This window comes from Triticum urartu, chromosome 4A, assembly GCF_056163025.1.
Source record: "Triticum urartu cultivar PI428250 chromosome 4A, HENAU_Tu73, whole genome shotgun sequence".
NCBI classification, from domain to species: domain Eukaryota; kingdom Viridiplantae; phylum Streptophyta; class Magnoliopsida; order Poales; family Poaceae; genus Triticum; species Triticum urartu.
In genome coordinates, this window is record NC_141876.1 from 473,334,588 (window position 1) to 473,359,113 (window position 24,526).

At 45.2% G+C, this 24,526-nt stretch overlaps 3 protein-coding genes across 4 annotated transcripts; 1 reads left to right on the top strand and 2 right to left on the bottom strand.

Moving 5' to 3' along the window:
• Window positions 1-8,743: 8,743 nt before the first annotated feature.
• On the bottom strand, window positions 8,744-11,120 carry LOC147976211 (uncharacterized). Its single transcript, XM_087519742.1, has 5 exons — window positions 10,963-11,120; window positions 10,510-10,875; window positions 9,772-10,320; window positions 9,572-9,646; window positions 8,744-9,478 (listed from the first exon to the last, which is right to left on the bottom strand). Exons 1-5 carry the CDS (start codon window positions 11,084-11,086, stop codon window positions 9,006-9,008), a joined length of 1,587 nt encoding a protein of 528 aa, XP_087375868.1. The 5' UTR covers window positions 11,087-11,120; the 3' UTR covers window positions 8,744-9,005.
• Window positions 11,121-12,206: 1,086 nt separating this feature from the next.
• On the top strand, window positions 12,207-13,374 carry LOC125552168 (uncharacterized). The gene has a single exon (XM_048715648.2). The coding sequence runs from the start codon at window positions 12,288-12,290 to the stop codon at window positions 13,077-13,079; it is 792 nt and encodes a 263-aa protein (XP_048571605.2). The 5' UTR covers window positions 12,207-12,287; the 3' UTR covers window positions 13,080-13,374.
• Window positions 13,375-13,528: 154 nt separating this feature from the next.
• Window positions 13,529-17,552, bottom strand: LOC125552166 (uncharacterized protein At1g76660). 2 transcript variants are annotated; one of them, XM_048715647.2, is made up of 4 exons: window positions 16,923-17,552; window positions 16,571-16,785; window positions 14,319-15,567; window positions 13,529-14,092 (listed from the first exon to the last, which is right to left on the bottom strand). In XM_048715647.2, exons 2-4 carry the CDS (start codon window positions 16,703-16,705, stop codon window positions 13,866-13,868), a joined length of 1,611 nt encoding a protein of 536 aa, XP_048571604.1. In that variant the 5' UTR covers window positions 16,706-16,785; window positions 16,923-17,552; the 3' UTR covers window positions 13,529-13,865. The 2 variants fall into 2 exon arrangements, with proteins under 2 accessions (XP_048571604.1, XP_048571602.1); XM_048715645.2 differs by having other exon boundaries at window positions 14,319-15,570.
• Window positions 17,553-24,526: the final 6,974 nt, after the last annotated feature.

Consider the following 24,526-nt stretch of genomic DNA (forward strand, 5'->3'; position numbering starts at 1 on the left):
GTTAGAGCCAACGCCTCGCACACACGCGTGTACGTGTACGAGAGAAACGCGCATCGCTCGGCCCCCGACCTCCCACCGTAACCGGGAACTCCCCGAAATTTTCCTCCCCCTCACTTCTACCATGATTTTTTCCGTCATGGACGGCCCAAAGAATGTCATGCAGCTGCGTCTCCGGCCCGCCCAGGATGAAAAGCCCATTTTCTGTCATGATTTTTTGTCATAGAAGTAGGAGCCCACCACATCTATGATGATACCGGATTTTGTCACAATTATCGTCATAGAAGTGTCATATGTATGACAGGAAAAAATTTTGTTCGGCCCAAAATGTCACGGATGTGTCTTTTTTTTGTAGTGTAGGGGGTTTCTTTCTGGCGAAGCTATTCCGAACTCTTTTAATGACACGGTGATTGTGATGATCCCTAAAGCGAGCTCACCTGAACTTCTTTCTCAGTTTTGGCCAATTAGTTTATGTAACGTGTTATATAAGATTGCCACCAAGGTGCTTGCTAACAGGCTCAAGGTGATTCTTCCTGTGCTGTTTCTGAGGAACAAAGTGCATTCGTTCCGAGGAGACTTATGACAGATAATGTTTTGGTGGCATATGAATGCACCCATGCGATTAGGACGACGAGGAGTAAGACGTCGCTGTGTGCGGTGAAGTTGGATATGATGAAGGCGTATGACAAGGTGGAGTGGATTTTTTTGGAGCAAGTGCTAGCCAGATTTGGGTTTTCTCACCTGTGGATTCGCATGATTATGATATGTGTCACTTCAGTTAGGTTTTCTGTTAAACTAAATGGTGGTTTCTCGAGAAGCTTTCTTCCCTCTAGAGGCTTGCGCCAAGGTGATCCGCTCTCTCCATATCTGTTTTTTGTTCTGTGTGGAAGGTTTTTCGGCGCTGTTGAAGGCGGCCCAGCAAGATAACAATATTAAAGGAGTGTCATTTGGGACCACTGGCCCCCACATCACACGTCTCCTTTTTGCAGACGACAATATTGTTTTCCTCGAAGGAAAGAGCAGTAACTTTGAGGTGCTAAGGGATATCTTGCAGGTATATGAGGAGGCCTCGGGACAGAAAGTTAACCTACAAAAATCATCGATATTCTTTGCGAAAGGATGTGGAAATGCACGCAAGACTGAACTTCAAGGTATCATTGGAATCAACTCTAAAGCACTGATTGAAAAAAATCTAGGACTGCCAACACTGGTTGGTAGATCCAAAGATGGTACGTTTAAATATGTGAAAGAAAGTTCAGCAAGTAAGGTCTCTGGATGGAAAGGACAAGGGTTGTCTAAGGCGGCAAGAGAGGTTCTTGTTAAGTCAGGCCTACAATCCACATCAACTCTCACTATGAGCTACTTCCAACTCACCAAGAACATGTGCCGGAACTTGACTTCGATCTCGTCTAACTTCTGGTGGGGAGAAGCGAATGGAGAGAGGAAGGTGCATTGGTTGGCTTGGAATAAAATGTGTAAGGCAAAGAGAGAAGGAGGAATGGGCTTTCGGGATCCGAAGGTGTTCAACCAAGCTCTTCTTGCGAAGCAAGCATGGCGAATACTTCAGTACCCGAACTCGTTTTGTGCGCGTGTGCTTAAGGCAAGATATTTTCCGGAGGGGTCAATCCTGAATGCAACTTGCCCGACCGGTGGTTCCTTCACTTTCTGAAGTATTATACACGGCCGAGAGATCTTAAGGGAGGGCATTGTGTGGAGAGTTGGGCATGGTTTATCCATCAAGGTCCACCATGATAACTGGATTCCGCACCAAGGTAGCCTTCAACCGCTCGGACATCAATATGTCCCAGGTATTACGCATGTGCGCCATCTGTTGAACGAGCTGGGTGATGCATGGGATATGGAGAAGCTGGAGATGATGTTTACACCGGGGGACGTTGAGGATATCAAGCATATTGTGGTGGGGGCCGAACATGCAAGATTATATTGCATGGAACTTCACCAAGAACGGCGAGTTCACTGTCAAGTCCGCCTACCACTTCGGCATGAGCTTACAGGACCTGGAAACCGGACAACCGGGATCGTCGATGCCCAGCAAGGAGCACAAGGCTTGGCTCGCTTTATGAGACACTAATGCGCCGGGGAAGGTCAAGATTCATACTTGGAGGTTGCTGAAGAATGGCCTTGCTGTCGGAACTGAACTGCACCGTAGACGAATCAAACCGGATGTGTTCTGCTGCGCTTGTGGCAGGGAAGAAACCTTATACCATCGCTTTTGGGCGTGCCCCCACTCCGAGCTCTTCTGGAAATATTTGTGTGAGGGAAAGGGGGAGCCTGTTGTCAGGCCGCCGGCGATGGACGGTTCTCTAACTGGCCTGGTGGCGTGGCTCAAGGCCTGGTTTGCGGAAGCGTGCGGGGTTGAGCGCGAAACGATGGTCCAGGCTCTGTATGGTATTTGGTGTGCAAGAAATGATGCTAGGGACGGGAAAAGGATCCAAGATGCTCGAGAGTTGGCAGAGAAAGTTCACTGTTATATCCAGGAATGGCGTCTAGTTCACTCCAAGGAGGCGTCAATCAAGGAGCCAAGGCGACCGGAAAGGTGGCTTCCACCGGAGCCGGGATGGACCAAGGCAAATGCGGATGGAGCAATGGCCCGAACGGACGACAAGGGGGGAGGAGGAGTGGTTCTCAGGGATCACCATGGTGCTTTTAGGGGAGGAGCTGCGATCTGCTTCCCAGGTGCTGGCCACCCCCAGCTCTTGGAGATTCTGGCGGCGAAAAGCGACATGCAAATGGCAATTACTATGGACGTGCAACGATTCCACGTTGAGCTAGATAGTCAGGAGGTGGTGGCGATGCTTCAAGGCGAAGGCAGGAACCTTTCGACGTTTGGCCCGGTTGTGGAGGAGATTAAGGAGCTTTTGAGAACTCGGCGGGAATTCAAAATCTCATGGGTGCGGCGCTCGGCAAATGGTGCGGCGCATGGTTTAGCTAGACAGGGGGTGTGCAATGGTAGTACGATTTATTTTGATTTTCCTCCAGACTGCATTATTCATATTGTAGCGGACGAGGTCCCAACCTTTGCTTAATTTAAATAAATAAAGTTGCAAGTTCCCCTAAAAAAAGTCCCTTTTTAGGGGCGGAGATATTTATATACCGTAAAACAAACACCACAACAGATTACTGATATTACCCTAACTAGTAAGTGTGCACGTGCTATGCACGTCACCATCAATTCAATCAAGTACTATATGTGATCATACCAAAAGAGTGGTTCATCCATCTAAAACAATAGTTTTTAGAGGAAGGTTTTCATTTATTGATCATCAAAATTACTTATCACATAGATAAGAAAAAGGCTGCCCGGTGCATGTAGCTCCCGATTATGCAGGGTTAGGGGAATGATCCGACCATTTTGGGTCTTTTGTATGCAGTATTCCCTGCAATTTTTGTAATAAATGAAAATAAAATAACTGAACCAATGAGTTCACAAAAATAAAAATGACATGTAGTAAGCTTCAGATTTCTTTTGACCCTAAAAAATTCAGTTTTTTTATTGTATGCTTCACACATTTAGTTTTTTTTTCTATTCGACGCAAGAAAAAAAATAAAAACTCCTAGTTGTTTTTTGAGATGCTTCAACTCATCACGCCACTAAACCAGACACACACGTAGCCCATGTTCGCGTAGCCCAACCCAACAGGCAAAAAAAAGGCAGGCACCCATCTCTCGCATTCGTCTTCACCCGATCCACTTTCCTCCTCTAGTTCTCGATCAGGGTTGAGTTCTCGCCCTCTCTCAGATCAGATCGACGCAAGTTCGTCAGCGTTTATATTCAAAACACCACCGGCAGCAATAACCAGCGTCGCCGCCTCCTTGACTACCACCTCCGCCACCCTCGTCTGCAGCGCCTTCCCTCCCGGGCTGTACTGCTATGGGCGAATCCTATCTCGCCGCCGGTCTACACCTCTGGGCGAGAAGCCGCTGCTCGCCCTTCGGTCGGCTGCTCAGGGACAACGCCCCCCTCACGTGGACTTGGACGACAACCGAGGGTCATGTGACCTCTCCGTGTGAGGCATGGTATTGTTCTAAAAGTAATTTAACATTCTAAATTTCAGGTTGTTAAAGGTTGCAGGAACTGTTTGCACTTTTTACTACCGCGTCACGCCACCTGCCATCCCGAAGCCAAGCAGAGCGCAAGAAGTAGTACCTCTGGCTGGCTCATTCTGAAGCACCTTGAGTGTGGAGATCGGACCACCACACTGTCGGATGATACAGCAGAGGGCAAGGGGTTTTGAAGCTTACAGAGTTACAGAAGTGCTCCTTATAGCTGAAGTTTTAACGTTTCTTTTGTGTGCGTGGGTTGTTTCTGCGTCATGTGGAGAATTACTCCAAATATGCAATGAAAGAGAACTGTCATATGCACTACTCGCAATGAAGAAAATGGTAATAATTTACAAGTGTGGTTGATGAGTCATTAACGTCATCCTACTCTGTAATGTGCACTGAAAATACCAGTGATTCTGCCTATACGTGCAATGTGCTTGGTGTGTATTGTTCATATTCAGTGGAACATGACACAAGAAAGTTTGCCCAGTTTGGGATTTCACTCACATAAAGTAGTTTGACCAGCATGGCAATGCCACTCAATAATAAGAGCAGAAGGTTAACTATTTTTTTACACAAAGGAGAAAGCTTTACTACAACACACTGCTAAACATATTACAATCTTCAAAGACAATCCACCTGGTGCCATCAGGGATGTCATCTAGTACAAGAAAAAAAATGGCACATACAGAGCTAAACTATTCCTAGCTCCAAAAAGCACGAAAAAGTGTCAAGTGCTATTTAGGAAGAACCTATTGCTTTGCATTGGTTCACGTTACCCTCACCAAGACTCCGGCTACACTAAAGATCATACTGTACAGGTTCACACACACTGCATCATTTATTATCCTAAAAATACATCTCTTCCTGCAAATCCATGGTTCACACACGCCCAAGTACCTGAAGCGCCACCCAGTCCAAGATCAGCTACTCTGCAATTTGCAAAAACATTCAGAAGTAATATCATGTTAAAAAATTGAATGGAAAATGAATAGAATGCTTCCTCCTAGTCCAAAGTTAAATGGTGATCAACATACCTATGCACGTTAACAATAGGGTGTAATGAAACAAAGAAAACCATGCTCGTGTACTTGGAGCACTTTGTGGATTTAACATAACAAAACATCCTTATAGACAATATTTTTTGTACTTTTCCCTGATGGGTCGATGTCCTTGCTTGGCTTGGCAAGTATTCTTGTTGTATGCCTTGATACTCCTCTAGACAAAGCAACATACAGTTGGCCATGAGAGAACACAGGTTCTGGAAGGTAGATGCCAACATTTGGAATGGTTTGACCCTGTGCTTTATTGATTGTCATTGCAAAGCTAAGGCGGATAGGAAATTTCTTTCTTTTAAACTTAAAGGGAAGCACATCATCTTCAGAGGGGTAGAGAGGAATTCGGGGAAGAAATACTCGCTTTCCAGCATGGTGTCCTCCTATAATTTCTGCATCAATAGCATTATCTTGAAATGCCTTAATAATAAGCCTCGTGCCGTTGCATAGCCCATTAGATGGATCCAAATTGCGAATCAATATCACAGGACAATTGATCTTCAATCTGAGTACATGTGGAGGCAGGCCATTAGGTGTGAGAGAATTCAAGAATTCAGGTGGGTAGTGATTTTGTGTGTCATCCACTGCTGAATCAAAGCTATAGTAGACTTTTTCTTCCCCGGGAAACCGCTTTATAAGCATCCCGTTTAATTCATCGACATACTCATTTTTAGTGGAAAGAATAGCACGGGAACTAATATAAGAAGTTAATCCTCCATTCTGGTAAAGTGAAGGAAAGACATCATCGATTAAGTTGTTGATGGAGGTTTTTGAATCTGTATATCTCACAACTATTTCTTCTGGTAGATGCACATAATCTTCACCAATCGATTCTTCAGTGCCATTTCCAATTCTCATAAGAAAATCTGAGAACCATGGATCAGACTGTGCTCTCATATTGCGGCGGAGTTTTATTTGTTTTATATCCTTCCAGAGATAAGACTTTTGGAGTGTAGCATTTATAATCTGCGCTTTAGTGCCATGCCTAACAACAGGAAGGACTTGTCTGAAATCTCCTCCAAACACTACTACTTTTCCTCCAAATGGTGATGTACAACCTGTAATATCCTGGAGGGATCTATCAAGTGCCTCGACAGCTTGTCGTTTTGTCATAACAACTTCATCCCAAACTATTAGAGATGCTCTTCGAAGTAATTCTGCAGTCCCACTTTGCTTACTAAAGTTGCAAACAGTATCTTCTTGAATATTTATTGGTACTTTAAATCTGGAATGGGCAGTTCTACCACCGGGCAAAATAGAAGCTGCAATACCAGACGTTGCTGTTGCGATGGCTATTAGTCCCATAGAGCACACTTTAGCCAATAAAACTTTATATAAATATGTCTTTCCTGTACCTCCTGGACCATCGATAAAGAATACTTTACACTTGTTGTGCAATACATGGTCCATTATCTCATCAAAAGCAAGTCGTTGCTCACTATTTAGGCTTGTGTACAACTCTAAGTCCTCTTTAGCAACTGTAATAGATAGTTCCTCGGATAATTCTCTCCTATTTAAGCTCTCCAAATCATCAGTATCCACTAATTTTGGAAGGTCAAATATCCTGATGTCCTTCCCCATAGAATATAGCAAATCACCAATATCTCTAAGGACCATTTGTTCAATTGATTCATTAGTTATGCCCTCTTTTTGAAAATCATCACACATCGCCTCAAAGTGTTTTTCCCATAATGCACGAGCATTTGTCACCTCACAGAAAACCAAAATGGTTGCAAAGAGTCTTCTAAGTGCAGATGGCATCTGAAATGTTGCAGCTTCAGTGAGACAGTCAGAAATACTTTCATCTGCTTCAATAAGGCCTCTCTTTTCTGCAGCCTCTCTGAATGTTGAGAAAATAATACCTCCAACAGTACGCAAATCCTCAAATGACGTAGGCCCCCTCACATGATTTAGCAACACTCTCAAGTAATAACGCTCTCCTTCTGCGGGGTGAGCAGCCACAAGCCTACCTACTTGAGTTCTCTTCACACGACGTTTCCATCTCTTATGGGCTTTGTCCCATACATAGAACTCGGGGAATTCCTTATATAAAAAATTTCTAGCATAATTATCAATTGTATTCATCCTGAAAAACTCAGTAAGCATGGTCTTAGAAGATGATTCCCGCCTTATCACACTCTCTAAGTTATCAGAACCCTTATAACACAACACATGCATGTTTGGCAAATGCACCTGTAATTGTAAAACAAAAGGATGCATCTCACTGAGATTGAAGGAATAAATCCTCCATATTGCCTCCGGAGGTGATATAAATCTTGCATCTCTATACTCACGAATTTCATCAATAACTACATCTCCTGCAGCTTGTACGATAAAAGAGGCACGGTCATGACCCTTATAGATGTACTTGAATAAATATTTTACAGCCTTGATGCTGGAGCAAACTTCAAGATTTATATGGCAATTGTATCTCATAAGTAGGTACGGATTGTATGGCACAACCCATCTATTATCCAAAAGAGCACCCCTGATATGAACTCGATGACCATCATCCCTACGTCTATAGACTGGATATGAGTCCTCTCCCTGGAATGTAGCCTCTGAGAACGGACGGGGATAATGGTATCTACACTTTCCATCTTGCATGCAGAGGTTTTTACTGTTGAGAACACCACATGGTCCATGGAGCATGTGTTTAATAACTAAATCATGTAACAAAGGGTACTTATCTCTATCAGGGATCTCAGCTGAAATAATCTGATCATACTGGTCAGGGTTATTTAGTTTGTAAGACGACTTTAGAATTATTAAAAAATGTGCGTGTGGTAGCCCTCTCTTCTGAAACTCAATCACATGAACATGAGCGACAACTTCACCCAAAAAAATTCTTCTTGAATATAAGGTCCTTAAGATCCTCTAGTTTAGCCTTAAAGACTCGTGCCACTAAATCTGGTCGATCTTGTGGTAACTGGCCTGGTTCCAACTCTTTTATTATCTCTTCCCAATTTGGATTGCATGTCATTGTAAGAAATATATCTGGTTTTCCAAATCGTTGGACCAAAGCCATGGCGTCTAGATACCTCCGACGCATGTCCCGTGGACCCCCAATGAAAGTGGGAGGAAGCACAATGCGCTTGCCTATCATGCATGCACGTGTCTCGCCAGCTACAACACTATCAACCAGTCCTTGATACAAATCTGCTCGTATGAGTCTCTGATTTGATGGCTTCAAATAAAATGCTAATCTTATGGATTCAATCTTAATGTACATATCAACAATATATTGTTGCATAAGTCGCTTTCCATAGAGTAAGACATTAAATTCCCCATCCCGAATTTGCAGTTTATAACAATAATATTCCCTTGGTGAAACACATGGACCAAAATTGCAATCCAGCCCTATATATAGGGAAAAAATAATATTTATATTAGATACATTATTTTAAAACATTAATTTTAGAATGACTACTCGATTATCATAAGAAAATGCATTTTTCCTTCTTCGCTCAATTCTTTTTCTTCATGACTAATATTAATAACAGAATGTGCTCCCACTTTTGGAATACTCAAGTTCCACCCAACTTCCCCGTTAGGGAAAAATAGTGGGTAAGATAGTGGATCATAACAACCATGGTATTCTCTTATGTATTGTGGATTATCTGATTTTCCATATACCATAATGCTCCTGTCAAAATGGCATTGGGGGTCATTTCCCTCTACCCAGATTGCTGCTACTTGTGACGCGGTAGGTGCATTATATACCCGCTGATCTAAAGAAATGCTTGTGTTCAGCTCAATTTTGTACTCATCAAGACTTGACACTGAACCAAGGCTTCGAAATGTTTGGGCGTATGGATTTGATGAAAGTATACGCACCCATTTTTTAATAAGAGCCCTATCAAGATTAGGCGAGTGACGAAACCTATGCTACAAATCTGCATCTGTGTCATAAAAGTATAACTGTAAATGCTTGGGCCCATCTTCCATTGGAACCAATTGGTCGATTCGGTGATAAATTTGTCCTTGTGCACGGAAAGTGTATACACCAGACCTTTTATTGCAATATCGTTGGTCCAAAATAACACCAAGTGAGGTAAAAGAGAAGTGAGAATTGAAGTACCGTATGTTATCTTGGAAGTACTTTGCTTCTGGATCTTGGCTCGTGTACAGTCGACGCATTTCAGCAGGAACATGGGGTATTACTATCTTGACCCTTCCGCCCATGCAACAAAATGTTGGTTTCTCAAACTGGAACCTTTTAGCATTGCAATGAATGCAATTAGGCATTGGCTTCAGAACATGATGACCAGCGGGTAAATTTTGATATATACGGTCGTACAGGTCAACTTGTGTTCCACAAATATCACGGTTTAGTTCTCGATATGAAAGATATTCAAAACCTGCCATTGTTTTAAAAATAAAATATTAATACAGTGATGATAAATATATTATATTGTTTTTATCAAATAATATACACATACTTATTTTTTTACCTTGTCCAAGGAATACATTTCCTTCTTCATCTTCATCACTGTTTTCAGCCATATCTTCATCTTGCCTAGTTTCATCTATAATATCATTTCACGGAAATTAGACGTGTTAGTTTATATAAAAACAGAATCAGAAATATACAATATATCAAAGATAGATACAGAAACCAAAATTGTTGTTCCATAACTTAGATGTTACTTACCCTGTACAGCAGGAAAATTATCCCTTGGCATGTAAATGCTGTTGTCATGGTCTTCTTGTTCTCTGGTGACATGGTGTTGCATTTGCACAGGAACATATTGGTCAAGCAAGTCACATGTATATCCATTTTCCTTTTGTGCAGTGATACAACATGCAGTACCACACGAAAATTGTGAAGCACTGCTATAACCCCCATTAGACAGTCTTCTTCTCTTATAATCATTTCCCATGTCCAAGTATGTTGCTGCCTGCTTATCTTTACCAACAATTGTCGACACATGACCACATCTCCTTTTTCTATACATAGAAGATTGTGTAGCAGTGCTACAACTCGCACCATCAGACGATCTTCTTATATTGTCCTCACCACTATTAATCAAGTATGTTGTCGGTATCTGCTTTTGCAAAACAGTAGTTTCAGAAGTGCAATGTGATGTCGATAAGACAGATGGATTTAACATGATCTGTCTTCCAATAACTGGGTTGACTAAACTTTCTTGAAAGATAATTTTATCAGATGGAGGCATGCTTGGATCTCCAGTTGCGGCCACTGTATTGATGTAAAAAAAGTTGCATGGTGAGAGAAGGATTAAATATTGAAGCATACATGTTTTGAAAGTTTTCTTGGACATAATTATCATTTATTAACTCGTTAAACTGTACCCAGGAAACACCGGATTACACTATTTACAATGATATTATCAATAAAGAAATAATACCAATTAAATTAAAAAAATACCTTTTGTTTTTTTACTTGTTTGAGTTGATGAGTTTGTTCCACCATTGCTACTTCTACTGGTATGGCTAACTGCAGATTGCATACCATCGCTATATGTATCATGATTTTGCCTCCTACTCCGTTTGTACTCGCGATTTCTTTGCAGATAGACATTACGCTGTTCTGGAGTCATACGCAAGTATCTTTCCCGATTATTATAACGCTTTTTCTCAAGAGCATTTGTTGGCCCAGCACCTCTACACTCAATTGAGGAAGTATTATGATCACTATATACAGCAAATGGATTTATCGAATGCTGAGTTCTAGCAACAGAATCGCCCACAGACTGAACAAAACCTTGTGCTGAAGAGGATGCTTGGACGCAACCTGTGAACACTAATTTACTAAGTTATAATTGTTCATGTGTACATACTTTCAGAAAAAAAAAAGTATCATATGAGACAAACTCCATACCAGATTTATCTTCCAATGATTGTCGGCAATCAGCCACGTTAGTGATATCTCTAAATGGATCATGTGCTTGTAATCCAAGCGACCTTGGTAATTGATTGTTTAAGTTTTCCTTGCCTGCCCTCATATATGAGTTCTGATCTTACATAAATTAAATCGAGTCGCTGCATAACAAAGTATACCATCAAAAAATTGTTCAATGTGAGATTCTCATAGTTTTATCTTGTATGGCAACATATAAGATCGGACTTAAAAAACCGAAAAGCTTATAGACATAAACACAAACACTTGAAGGTCGAAATTTAGGATATTTGCATTATTTGATATCCCCTTGACTCGATTGTACAAATCATCAATGTAGAAAAACAAAAGGCTTTGTGCACATAAACACAAACAGTTGGTGGTCAAAAATTATAATGCGAAACATTATTTGATTTAAGTAGGATCGGAAGACACAAATCAATAAGTCAAGAAAAACTGGCTATAATACCAGAATTATTATACGATACCTGTTCCTCAACTTGGTGAAATTGAATGATATATGGCCAGTACGGCAGTGCGTGGTCCAAATTCCAGTAGCACCCGTGCAGCTCTCCAACGATCCCTCCTATATCCACGGGATATTGTAGTGGGCGAGAAGACACCCAGCACACCGGATTTGTGTTCGAGAATAAACGCCTAGAGCAGCTCAATGATGACAGGAGGTTAGCGCGAATTGATGCCCCGGCTGGAGTGGCGAGGTAGAGGGAGGAGCGTAGCGCGATCTGCTGACCGGATCCAAGGATCGGATTGGTGAGGGAGAGGGAGAGGGAGAAGGAGAAGCGATTGGAAGGGTGGGGATTAAGGTGTGACGAATGTGCGATTGATGGGGTGGTTTGATTCGGTTTAGGAAACGCGGATCGACAAAGGGGATGAGCTTGGTGGTGGTATGAGCAGTCACGCGGCGGAACAGTCGAGGTAATTTTGTCGGTGGAGCTTCCAGTTGGTTCCAGATTACAGTTGCGCGCCTTGGAGTCCCTATAAAGCGCGCGCGCGGCGAATTCAACTTTTCACTCATGTCCACGTGGAAGGATCTTGTGCAGCACATGACTTGATCTGACGACCAGCAGCTCCTGGATTTGCCAATTCACAGTCGTCCGATTGAGCACATCCAACGGCTGATAGCAAAAGTTATTCCCACACTATATAGGGGTATAGAAAAAACAGATTACTGATATTTCCAACGTTTCAAGACGATCCGACGGCTGAAACACCTCATCCACAACGGACTGGAGAAGCCCGAAACCGTGCCACCCGTTGCACCGCACACATCTTCGGCTGAGAATCGGATGCAGTTGCGGTTAAAAGGAAGGAAAGGAAAAGGAACCACCGAAACGCAGCGATCCCTCCCCACCGTCCACGCGCGCGCGTCCTCCAAACCCGGCCGCCCCCTCGTCACGCGCCGCACTTTTATAACCCTCCACGCGCCCCGCATGCGCGCATCACGAGATTGCAGAGAGAGAGAGAAGAAGAAGAAGAAGAAGAAGAGCGCGATCGCGGGTCAGCCGAGTCCACCCACGTACGCGCGCGCGCGCCGATCCATGGAGATGAAGCTGTCGCCCGGCACCGGCGAGGTGCTAGGCTGCAAGGACCGCCCGCCGAGCAGGCTCCAGAGGAAGGCGCCCGCGTCGCTGCAGCTCGAGCAGGCCGGCCCGGGCGCGGCCCATCCTTCCCCCGCCGCGTGGGGCGACGGGAGGACGCCCATACCGCTCCTGTCGCCGCTCGTCGCGTCCCCGGCGCCGGCGTGGGAGCCGGACCAGGGCGGGAGCAGGAGGGACGCTGCGCAGGCCGAGACCAGGAGCGGCGGGGACGCTGACGGCATCCTGAGCCCGATCCGGCGCGGCGCGCACGGCGTCAGCAACGGGGCAGACGAGACGGCCACGACGCCGGCGCTCGCGCCCAGCGGCGGGTGGCGGCACCCGGCTATGACGACGCCGACGCCTACGCCCGCTTCCAACGGGGGCGGGGGGTGGCGGCACCCGGCGATGCCGTCGCCGGTCCCGGAGCCGGCGTCCCTGACGCCGCTCTTCAAGTCGCAGTGCGCGGTGGAGCTGCACAACCCGCAGGCGCAGGCGCAGTAGCGAGGATCCAGGACCACTTGAACCAGGCGACCGGCCGTCGGCGTGCGCAAGGCTTCGCGGTGACTGCCAAAGCCAGCACGTGCATGGACACTCCGTGCGTGCGTGCTCTCGTGTGTGCCTGCCTCATGCGTGCCCTCCTCGTGAAGTCGTGATCTTGCTTGCACAACTAGTTTTACTCCATTCTAGCTTGGTCATGTATAGACGTGGTTGTGGTTCTCTGGGTCACTGGACTAAATTAACTGGTCATTCTCAATTGTAAAACAATGATCCAATAAAGCAAATGGCAGAACCCCAATGTCCCTCGTTGTAGGCTTTCGATGAATCGGTGGCTGCAGAAGGAACGTCGACAGGCAGGCCAACCACGCAGAATTCGCACTGCCTAACCAGTCGTTGCAATGTCAGACTTCTAGATATTTCAGGGGAGAAACATGAGACTTCTAGCATCAGAATTCAAAGTAATCATGCACAGCCTTTCATTTCATTGCTCCGCCTAACGATTAGAGAGTTTATACAAAAGAGGAACATGGTGATCTTAAATAGGAAGTAGTAGAATACAAGCTGTTCATCACATACCCACAGCAATCTGGCTGTGTAAATCCCCAGATATATATAGTAGTAGATGCCATTCGTTTTTTACCCCGAAGTACAGGCTACTCTTCGGTTACGGCTCGGCTCGACTTGATGCATACTAGGCTAAGGGAACTACTCCCTCCGTAAAGAAATATAAGAGCGTTTAGATCACTATACAGAGGGAGTATCAAACTTGTCCTGCATACCAGAGCACCATTACTGCAGCTGTCTTGACAGTGTACTGCGCCATGACAGAACACCGTTGGCTTCTCTCAAACTCCTCGCCCTTCTGTACTCAATTTCAGCGTCCGAGCATGCCTGGCCAGGCGGAGATCTCTTCCTGACCTCAATGGGTTTTAGAGATATTTCATCCCTCGCCATCCTGAAAGGATGGCAGTCTTTCGTGGTTGCGTCATCCTCAGACAGATGCCCCGCTTTCGTTCCTGAGAGAAGTCAATTAAGGACATCATTAGGGCATTGTGCAAATCAAAATCTGGGTGTAGCTTGATGTTGATGAAAGACATTTGTGTTCAGGTTACAGAATGTTAGTATAGTATAAAAATTACTGAACAATTGGTCTGCGCAGCAGTTCATGGAGATCTAAATGATTATTCTGGTAAATCAAGATATAACAGAATGGCTGGGGTGAAAAGTCGGGAATTTGTTTACCTTTGAATATATCCAAATGCAGTACTTTCTGTGGACTGCCACCAGAAATCTGGTCTGGCGACTTCTTTGGGCTTGTGATCATGTTTGCATTGAAGAGTGATTTATCCATTTTATCAACTTTCTGAAACTCATTAGGCACATCGTTAAATGGGGACACCTCAGTAGCAGGGGCATTGTTTCCAAATGGGGATATGCTGAACCCATCATCCAGCGCGTCTGGTATTTCTACATAATGTTGAGTTGTAACAATCTCATCCGCACTGAATCCAAATGATGCTCTGTATGCTTCAACCTCATCAGCATCTTGCTTATCCCTTGAGACACTAAGCCTTCCACCATTATACGGAAATGACTGTTGAGCCTGATCCAGGTAGAACTGAGCAGATGCCGCTGGACGGAAAAAATTGGTATCTAGCAGACAGTTTCTAGGGGCAGCTGAATCAAGTCCAAAAATATTTGATGGCGATGTATTGGAATACGGTGTGTCACAAGCAGATCTGGACGTCTTCCACTGTGCAGTAGGGACCTCTTGCTCAGGAATGGGCGATGCAATGGAATATGGTGTGTCACAGACAGACCTAGATGTCTTCCAGTGTGCAGTAGGAACATCTTGCTCAGGGATTGGTGAGGATAGACCGGTCCTTGGAGTTACTGAGGCAGGAGATATGAGGCTGCTAGAAGGGCTCCCTGGGTAAAGTGGATAAGATCCCTGGAGTCCTAAACCACCAGAGTATGTTGTTGACACGTAATGCATGTTATGCTCCTTGCCAGCAGTTTTAGGACCCGTATATGATGAAAGAAACCGAGCATATGGAACATCTGGAGAGGACGGAGTGGTCGCATGAGCTAGTTCAGGAGGAGGGGTCAGTGGTGCTGTAGAGGGCTCAGTTGTGAAAGTTGAAAAGGCTGTTGGAGGTGAGACAAGTTGAGGTTCATTGGCATATGGCCCAACAGCGAACATATTAGACGTTGGGCCACCAGGAGAGTTTGCAGATATTGACAGGAAGCGGTTAGGTGACTGAGCAGTCGAAGGAAGAGCAGAGTTCGAGAAGGATGCAGGCGATGATGGTGGTGCAAGCAGAGATAAATTCATAGCTCCATTTTGGTTGGAATTTCTACCAGATTGAAGAGCATTTCCACGGTTAGTTGACGCATTCCCATCAAGCATACGTGCTGCAGGAACTATACGCTTTCCACCCTTCTGCGATCCAAAACATGACAAGCCAGAAAAACAGCCAGCCCATCTACTCTGCTGTTAAGAACATAGAAACATGCATTGTATTAGTGCAAGTAAATGATTTTTTTAGGGAGCAAGTAAATGAATTTGGTTGTTCCTGGAAGCAGAGATAAAAATCATCCTGCTAATTATTGGTAAAAGATACACAATATTGACTCCACAGCTGAAGGAAGGCCAAGTTTAGAATTGACAACACAATGTACTAGTTAGGTCAATGAGGAAACTGCAGATGACTATTAAGCTCTGTACATAAAGAAAAAACACTTTGCATCATAAATAACCGTGCAAGTAAATTAGCCAGAAATTCACAAGCACAAAATGCTGTCGCACATAGAACATATAAATTGTGTTATCAGTCATCACAGCTCGTATCTCACGAGTCTGAAAAAGTGAAAAATCTTCAGAAGGAAAAAGATCCTAACTGATCACAGCATGTATTTCACAAGAGTCTGAAAAATCTTCAGAAGGAAAGAGATCCTAACTGATCACATCGTGTATTCCACACGAAGTCTGAAAAATCTTCAGAAGGAAAAATATCCTAACATGAAAAACACCAAATGAGTTTGTGCTTCTAGCATACAGTAAGTGCTTTCCAAAGTGAAAAGCTACTTTTCCCTAACCTCAACCCTAAGTAAAATGTAGATATAAAGAAAAAACGACCAGCTATACCTATATACTGATATATACAACATCTATGAAAGGAATGAAAGAGCAACATACTCCAGGTGATGCTGTAGCATGACAAGGTATGTGGTTTTGCAAATTACCAAACTAGTGCAAAATGCATGCAAATTAGCATGGACCAACACCAAGATGAATAGTCAATTCAGCTCATTATGCAAATCTGCATGAAGCAAGCAGCCAGTACTAAAGCATAATTATTAGGGTAAAGATGCCCTTGCAAGTGTCCGGTACAGTTCGTACTTCTTATGCAGTGATGGATGTGTTCATCTAAAGCGAAAAGCACAAACGACTAGCTAAGCTTAAGTAATTGAGCGCACGAGTATACCCTAACCTGATGTGGTTGTTGGGAGCGGAATCTGGCATCGGCCGAACCGACCGCCGTCGCAGCAGAATTGACGGCAACTGCGCCATTCACCGGCCTGGTGCTGCTGCTGCCAGCCCCAGCACTGCTCCCTGGTGTGGCCATTTCTGAATGAAACCGTGGTTGCTTCCAATCACATTCTCCGTAGCTCGGGGAGACCTCGCTTTTGGATCCCTGGATCCTACCTGAAAAGAAACCAAGAGCAGTCAGGATCCAAATCAGGTGCGGATCTACATGGTGTGCAGGAAGGGAACCGGCACGCCCAAAATTTGTCGAGGTTAGTTTGAGGTTTATTAGTTTCTGGATGATTAGAAGCTCATACCTTAAAAAGCAAGGTCCAAGGTTGCGGACGAGGTGGGGACAGCAGCGACGCGATGAGGACGGGAACGGCGACGCGCGTGAGAGGTGGGGTGGGGGGGGGGGGGGGGGGGGGGGGGGGTTATGAGGCGTCGTCGATGGATGGCGCTTGGATACGGCACGGAGGAAGCTCGACTACAGGAGCGATTTCATGGCCGCATTGGGTCGGATTGGAGCTCGAGTAGACCCGAGCATAAGATGGGTTCAGGAGAGGGGGAGGGAAGTTACGGGATGGATTGAGAGGGCAAGTCGCTGTGGGGCTCGCGGAGTGGTGAGGCAGGGGGGAGGACCGCAGACGACGACAGGCCTGACGGAGGGGCGGAGCTCGGGGCAGGGCCGGGCGTCGGCGGAAGAAGGGGGGCGTGGCGGCGGCCGCAGCCGGGTGAAGTCCCGGCAGAGTGGAGCGACAGAGGTCAGGGAAGTGCCGAATGGGAGAGGTCGGTGGGGAGGCGCGGCGGAGGGCGGCTGACGTCTGGCCGTCTGCGGTCGTCGGCGGGAGGGGCGGCGTTGTCCGCCCTCGTCGGGCGCTGGGTGAGTTCGCGGGAGAGGATGCGCACGGGCTGGCTGAGAGTGAGAGCCGACTTCTCTCTTCCCTTTTCCTTTCTATACTCTACTAAATGAAACTGCTTCCGGTTCGATGATTTGGACCAAGGGTCCCTGGGTGCTTAGAGTTTTTTCTTTTTTGAAACTTTCGACCCATAATATTTTTGGGGTGAACTTTTGATCTACGTATATTTATCAAACATCATGGCAGTTTAAAGAACACAAAAAGTTACTTCTCCTAAAGAAATTACATCAATGTCCGTAGACCATCTAACGAGTAGCAACGACTATAAGCATTGGAGCGAGCCGAAGGTGCGCCACCTTCATAAGTTACATTACCAAGGCCCCAAAAAGACCAGCGTAGGAGAACAACAACAGCTGATAAAGAAAAGCATGGATCGGAAAAGATCCAACCTATAGACACTTGAGCGAAGACGAACGAAGATCGGATCTACATAGATACACCGAAGACAAATACGGGAAAACATTATTTCATCTTCAGGGGATCTTCACCGCATCGCGCTCAAGAATGACATAAACCCTAAACAGACTAAAAACACCTAAAATGAAGCATGAGCCTTCCCGCCGGCAAGGGTTGGGATCCACCACGCCTCCATGGCCCTGAGGCCACAGGAGATCAGGCAGATCGGCGGCGGCATCGGCAGGAGGTGAGGAAACCATAACACCTTGGGGCTTTTCTTTCTTTGTGGGGAAGAAACAAGTTATATTTTCAGGTGCCTAGAGCATCTTTAACCGTAGCTTTATAATTTGATTGTCCAAAATTGATTTTACATGTGAAGAGACAAGTTTTTTGGTCATAACTTCTTTTTGGATCCAAACGTTAAATTTTTAGGCATGGCAAAATGAACATTTTTCATGATAAATTATGTTCGTTGAGTATGATAAGTTTCATTGACAAGCATGACAAATCCGTCTCAATTTAATTTGTTTTGCCAGAAAATTACCGTGCTTGCAAATTAAATTTGGCATACTTGCGCTAATATAAATTACCATGAAAAACTTTTGATTTGCCATGTCTAAAAATTTGACGTCGTATTTTTAGCATTTCCGAAAAGAATCTGCTTTACCGGTAAAGCATATAAATTCATTACATATTTTGAACTCTATTACGAAAAGTTGCACACTAAACATGAAATGACATAAACCTAAACAATACTATGATCATAATTCATATATACCTAATGCTACATTGAGATAGGCCTAGCTCTATGGACAGTTGTAGTAGTCATCGAAGTCCACGTCAAAGGAGATGTCCATCACCCCAACGCTGGTGGGTCCAGTCTTGTGGTCATTGGCGGTAGACCTGCTCCTCCTCCTCCTCAGAGAGCTCAGCCTCCAACTGAACAAACATATCATCGATATTGGAATTCTTCCTTTGTTCCTCCCCGACTCTTACAATTTCTTGCGCTCTAACTCCTTCGACTTGAAGATGTTATGTTATCTATGAGGGGCTATGAATCGCCTTGATGGCGTTCGTGAAGGAAATATGCCTTAGAGGCAATAATAAAGCTATTATTTATTTCCTTATGACATGATAAATGTTTATTATTCATGCTAAATTATATTAACCGGAAACTTGATACATGTGTGAATACATAGACAAACAGAATGTCACTAGTATGCCTCTACTTGACTAGCTCGTGAATCAAAGATGGTTGAGTTTCCTAGCCATAGACATAAGTTGTTATTTGATTAACGGGATCACATCATTAGGAGAATGATGTGATTGACTTGACACATTCCGTTAGCTCAGCACTTGATCGTTTAGTTTACTGCTATTGCTTTCTTCATGACTTATACATGTTCCTATGACTATGAGATTATGCAACTCCCGATTACCGGACGAACACTTTGTGTGCTACCAAACGTCACAACGTAACTGGGTGATTATAAAGGTGCTCTACAGGTGTCTCCGAAGGTACTTGTTGAGTTGGCGTATTTCGAGATTAGGATTTGTCACTCCGATTGTCGGAGAGGTATCTCTGGGCCCATTCGGCAATACACATCACTATAAGCCTTGCAAGCATTGTAACTAATGAGTTAGTTACAGGATGATGTATTACGGAACAAGTAAAGAGACTTGCCAGTAATGAGATTGAACTAGGTATTGAGATACCAACGATCGAACCTCGGACAAGTAACATACCGATGACAAAGGGAACAACGTATGTTGTTATGCGGTTTGATCGATAAAGATCTTCGTAGAATATGTAGGAGCTAATATGAGCATCCAGGTTCCGCTATTGGTTATTGACCGGAGACGTGTCTCGGTCATGTCTACATTGTTCTCAAACCCGTAGGGTCCGCACGCTTAAAGTTCTGTGACGATCGATATTATGAGTTTATGTGATTTGATGTACCGAAGGTAGTTCGGAGTCCCGGATGAGATCAGGGACATGACGAGGAGTCTCGAAATGGTCGAGACGTAAAGATCGATATATTGGACAACTATATTCGGACATCGGAAAGGTTCCGAGTGATTCGGGTATTTTCGGGGGTACCGGGGAGTTACGGGAATACGAGGAAGAAGTAATGGGCCTCATGGGCCAAGTGGTGGAAGAGAGGAGGCAGGCCGCGCGGCCCCCCTAGCCCAAACCTAATTGGACTAGGGGGCCGGGCCCCCTTTCCTCTTTTTCCTTCCTCTCCTTCCTTCTCCTCCTCCTTCCTTTCCTCCGGGGAGTCCTACTCCTACTAGGAGGAGGACTCTTCCTCCTGGCGCGCCCTACAGGGGCCGGCCGACCTCCCCCTTGCTCCTTTATATACGGGGGCAGGGCCACCCTAGAACATACAAGTGGAGGAAATATGCCCTAGAGGCAATAATAAAGTTATTATTTATTTCCTTATATCATGATAAAAGTTTATTATTCATGCTAGAATTGTATTAACAGGAAACATAATACATGTGTGAATACATAGACAAACAGAGTGTCACTAGTATGCCTCTACTTGACTAGCTCATTAATCAAAGATGGTTATGTTTCCTAACCATGGACAAAGAGTTGTCATTTGATTAACGGGATCACATCATTAGTTGAATGATCTGATTGACATGACCCATTCCATTAGCTTAGCACCCGATCGTTTAGTATGTTGCTATTGCTTTCTTCATGACTTATACATGTTCCTATGACTATGAGATTATGCAACTCCCGTTTGCCGGAGGAACACTTTGTGTGCTACCAAACGTCACAACGTAACTGGGTGATTATAAAGGAGCTCTACAGGTGTCTCCAAAGGTACATGTTGGGTTGGCGTATTTCGAGATTAGGATTTGTCACTCCGATTGTCGGAGAGGTATCTCTGGGCCCTCTCGGTAATGCACATCACTTAAGCCTTGCAAGCATTGCAACTAATGAGTTAGTTGCGGGATGATGTATTACGAAACGAGTAAAGAGACTTGCCGGTAACGAGATTGAACTAGGTATTGGATACCGACGATCGAATCTCGGGCAAGTAACATACCGATGACAAAGGGAACAACGTATGTTGTTATGCGGTCTGACCGATAAAAGATCTTCGTAGAATATGTAGGAGCCAATATGAGCATCCAGGTTCCGCTATTGGTTATTGACCGGAGACGTGTCTCGGTCATGTCTACATTGTTCTCGAACCCGTAGGGTCCGCACGCTTAAGGTTACGATGACAGTTATATTATGAGTTTATGCATTTTGATGTACCGAAGGTTGTTCGGAGTCCCGGATGTGATCACGGACATGACGAGGAGTCTCGAAATGGTCGAGACATAAAGATTGATATATTGGAAGCCTATGTTTGGATATCGGAAGTGTTCCGGATGAAATCGGGATTTTACCGGAGTACCGGGAGGTTACCGGAACCCCCCGGGAAGTATATGGGCCTTAGTGGGCCTTAGTGGAAGAGAGGAGAGGTGGCCAGAGATGGGCCGCGCGCCCCTCCCCCCTTGGTCCGAATAGGACAAGGAGAGGGGGCCGGCCCCCCTTCCTCCTCTCTCTCTCTCCTCTTTTCCCCCTCCGCGAATCCTATTCCAACTAGGAAAGGGGGAGTCCTACTCCCGGAGGGAGTAGGACTCCTCCTGGCGCACCTCCTCTTGGCCGGCCGCCCCCCCTCCCCTTTGAGCCTTTATATACGGAGGCAAGGGGCACCCCTAGAGACACAAGTTGATCCACGTGATCATATTCTTAGCCGTGTGCGGTGCCCCCTTCCACCATAGTCCTCGATAATATTGTAGCAGTGCTTAGGCGAAGCCCTGCGACGGTAGTACATCAAGATCGTCACCACGCCGTCGTGCTGACGGAACTCTTCCCTGACACTTTGCTGGATCGGAGTCCGGGGATCGTCATCGAGCTGAACGTGTGCTAGAACTCGGAGGTGCCGTAGTTTCGGTGCTTGATCGGTCGGGCCGTGGAGACGTACGACTACATCAACCAAGTTAACACTTCCGTTGTCGATCTACAAGGGTATGTAGATCACACTCTCCCCCTCTTGTTGCTATGCATCACCATGATCTTGCGTGTGCATAGGGAAATTTTTGAAATTACTACGAAACCCAACAACAAGTTGATCTGTTGATCTCTCCCAGTCGTGTGCGGTGCCCCCCATCTACCATATTCAACCTCGGTCATATCGTAGTGGTGCTTAGGCGAAGCCCTGCGTCGATAGCAACATCATCACCGTCATCACGCCGTTGTGCTGACGGAACTCTCCCGTGAAGCTCTGCTAGATCGGAGTTCGCGGGACGTCATCGAGCTGAACGTGTGCTGAACTCAGAGGTGCCATATGTTCGATACTTGGATCGGTCGGATCATGAAGACGTACGACTACATCAACCGCATTGTGCTAATGCTTCCGATTTCGATCTATGAGGGTACGTGGACAACACTCTTCCCTCTCGTTGCTATGCATCACCATGATCCTGCGTGTGCGTAGGGAAATTTTTGAAATTACCACGTTCCCCAACAGTTCACCACATAGACCTTATTGTCGACCTCGGTATTGCCCTACATCTCAGCCCGATGGTGCTGTTGGGGAACGTAGCATGCAATTTCAAAAAAATCCTATGCTCACGCAAGATTTATCTTGGAGATGCATAGCAACCAGAGGGGGAGAGTGTGTCCACGTACCCTCATAGACCGAAAGCGAAAGCGTTTAACAACGCGGTTGATGTAGTCGAACTTCTTCTCGTTCCGACCGATCAAGTACCGAACGTACGACACCTCCGAGTTCTGCACACGTTCAGCTCGATGATGTCTCTCAAGCTCTTGATCCAAAAAAGTGTCGAGGGAGAGTTTAGTCAACACGACGGTGTGGTGATAGTGATGGTGAAGTTATCCGCGTAGGGCTTCGCCTAAGCACTATGTGAATATGACCGGAGGCTTAAACTATGGAGAGGGACGCCGCACACGGCTAACAATGTTTGGTGTGTGTTTGTAAGTGCATCTAGTGCCACCCCTAGTTGGTTTTGGAGTATTGACGACAAACCTAGTTGAGGGACTAATGTGTTTGTGAGAATTGCAGGATAACACAGGTAGAAGTCCCTCATTGATTCGGTTTTCCTACCAGAGATGACCCCTAAAAATGTATGAAGACATTGAAGTCAAAGGTGGTATGTGAAGATATTCACATTGAAGACTATGACAAGAGAAGACACCACATGAAGCCTATGGAGCTCGAAGACTTAGATCTTTCGTAGTTCTTTTTCTTTTGTGTTGAGTCATAGGAACCACCGTACTGTTAAGTGGGGTCCAAGCGAACCAGTCAGACTGACTGAAGTGATGCCTAACCAAAAACCTATGTCTTCGAGTGAAGACTATGAGAGCGAATCTTGTCCAGAGTCGGATAAGTCAGCTTTGCTTGTAGCCCAAGTAAAGTTGCCGTGTGAGTTTGAAATCTGACCGTTGGAACACGTGTCAGTTCCTTAGTGACCCAGGGTCATTTCGGACAAATCAGGTCCGGTTGCCAAGTGGCTATAAATAGCCCACCCCCCACAACCATAAACGGTTGGCTGCTCAGATTGAGAGTACGGCTTTTGTCGCTTGAGAGCAACCTACCTCGAAGCCTTTGAGAGAGAATTCCTTGCGAGGATAAAGCCCTAACCACCCAGAGCCAGAGAAAATTGGGCATCACTTAAGTCTTCTTGTCTGTGTGATCTGAAGACTTATTACACTTGAGGATTGTGCATCCTCCATCCGGTTAGGCGTCGCGTTCTGAGCATCCAAGAGACATTGTGGATTGCCGGTGAACGAAGTCTGTGAAGGTTTGGGAGTCTACCTTGAAGACTTACCAGAGTGATTGGGCGAGGTCTGTGTAACCTTAGCTCAAGGGGAATACGGTGAGGACTGGGTGTCCTGAGCTGCGTGTTCAGGACTGGGTGTCCGGGACTGTGTGTCCTAAGGTTTAAATACCTAGCCGCCCTAACCAGACGTACAGTTGTCACAGCAATTGGAACTGGTCCAACAAATTATTGTCTTCAACGAGTCACTGGTTTCATCTTCCCTTCCCTTTACTTACTGTTGCTCCTTGTGAAGTCATTGTATGTTTGCACTATCTTTTGTCTTCACTGAGTGACTGCATGCTCTGTATGGCTTCATAATATCTTCCTACCTGATCCTTACTACATTGCTGCTATTAAGTCATTGTGCTTTCACTTCATTGAACACTTGACTATGGATTGCCTAGTGTAGTCTACCTTCCGCTGCATGGTAATAGGTTTATTTCAATCGTTTGTCTTCATAACTTCCACGTTTTGAAGACTTTCATAAAAATCGCCTATTCACCCCCCTCTAGTCGATATAACGCACTTTCAATTGGTATCAGAGCAAGGTGCTCCCTTGTTCTGTGTGATTCGGTTTAACCACCTGGAGTTTTAGCTATGTCGACTGCAGGGATAATTAAAGTCTCTGCTGCATGCCCCGTCTTCGATGGAACTGAATATCCCTACTGAAAGAATAAGATGCGCATGCATCTTGAAGCCATTGATGTCGACCTATGGTATGTCGTCGAAAACGGCATTCCCAAGGCTAGAGAAGG

Bases quoted from the DNA above. Each gene is read 5' to 3' on its own strand.
- LOC147976211 (XM_087519742.1), bottom strand. From the start codon at position 11,086: ATGAGGGCAGGCAAGGAAAACTTAAACAATCAATTACCAAGGTCGCTT. The intron at 10,876-10,962 runs GTATGGAGTTTG...TAGTGTTCACAG, and splicing joins ATCATTGGAAGATAAATCTG to GTTGCGTCCAAGCATCCTCT. The intron at 9,479-9,571 runs GTAAAAAAATAA...AAACAATGGCAG, and splicing joins AAATGTATTCCTTGGACAAG to GTTTTGAATATCTTTCATAT.
- LOC125552168 (XM_048715648.2), top strand. From the start codon at position 12,288: ATGCAGTTGCGGTTAAAAGGAAGGAAAGGAAAAGGAACCACCGAAACG.
- LOC125552166 (XM_048715645.2), bottom strand. From the start codon at position 16,705: ATGGCCACACCAGGGAGCAGTGCTGGGGCTGGCAGCAGCAGCACCAGG. The intron at 15,571-16,570 runs GTTAGGGTATAC...TGTTCTTAACAG, and splicing joins GCTCCCAACAACCACATCAG to CAGAGTAGATGGGCTGGCTG. The intron at 14,093-14,318 runs GTAAACAAATTC...GACTTCTCTCAG, and splicing joins GCATTTGGATATATTCAAAG to GAACGAAAGCGGGGCATCTG.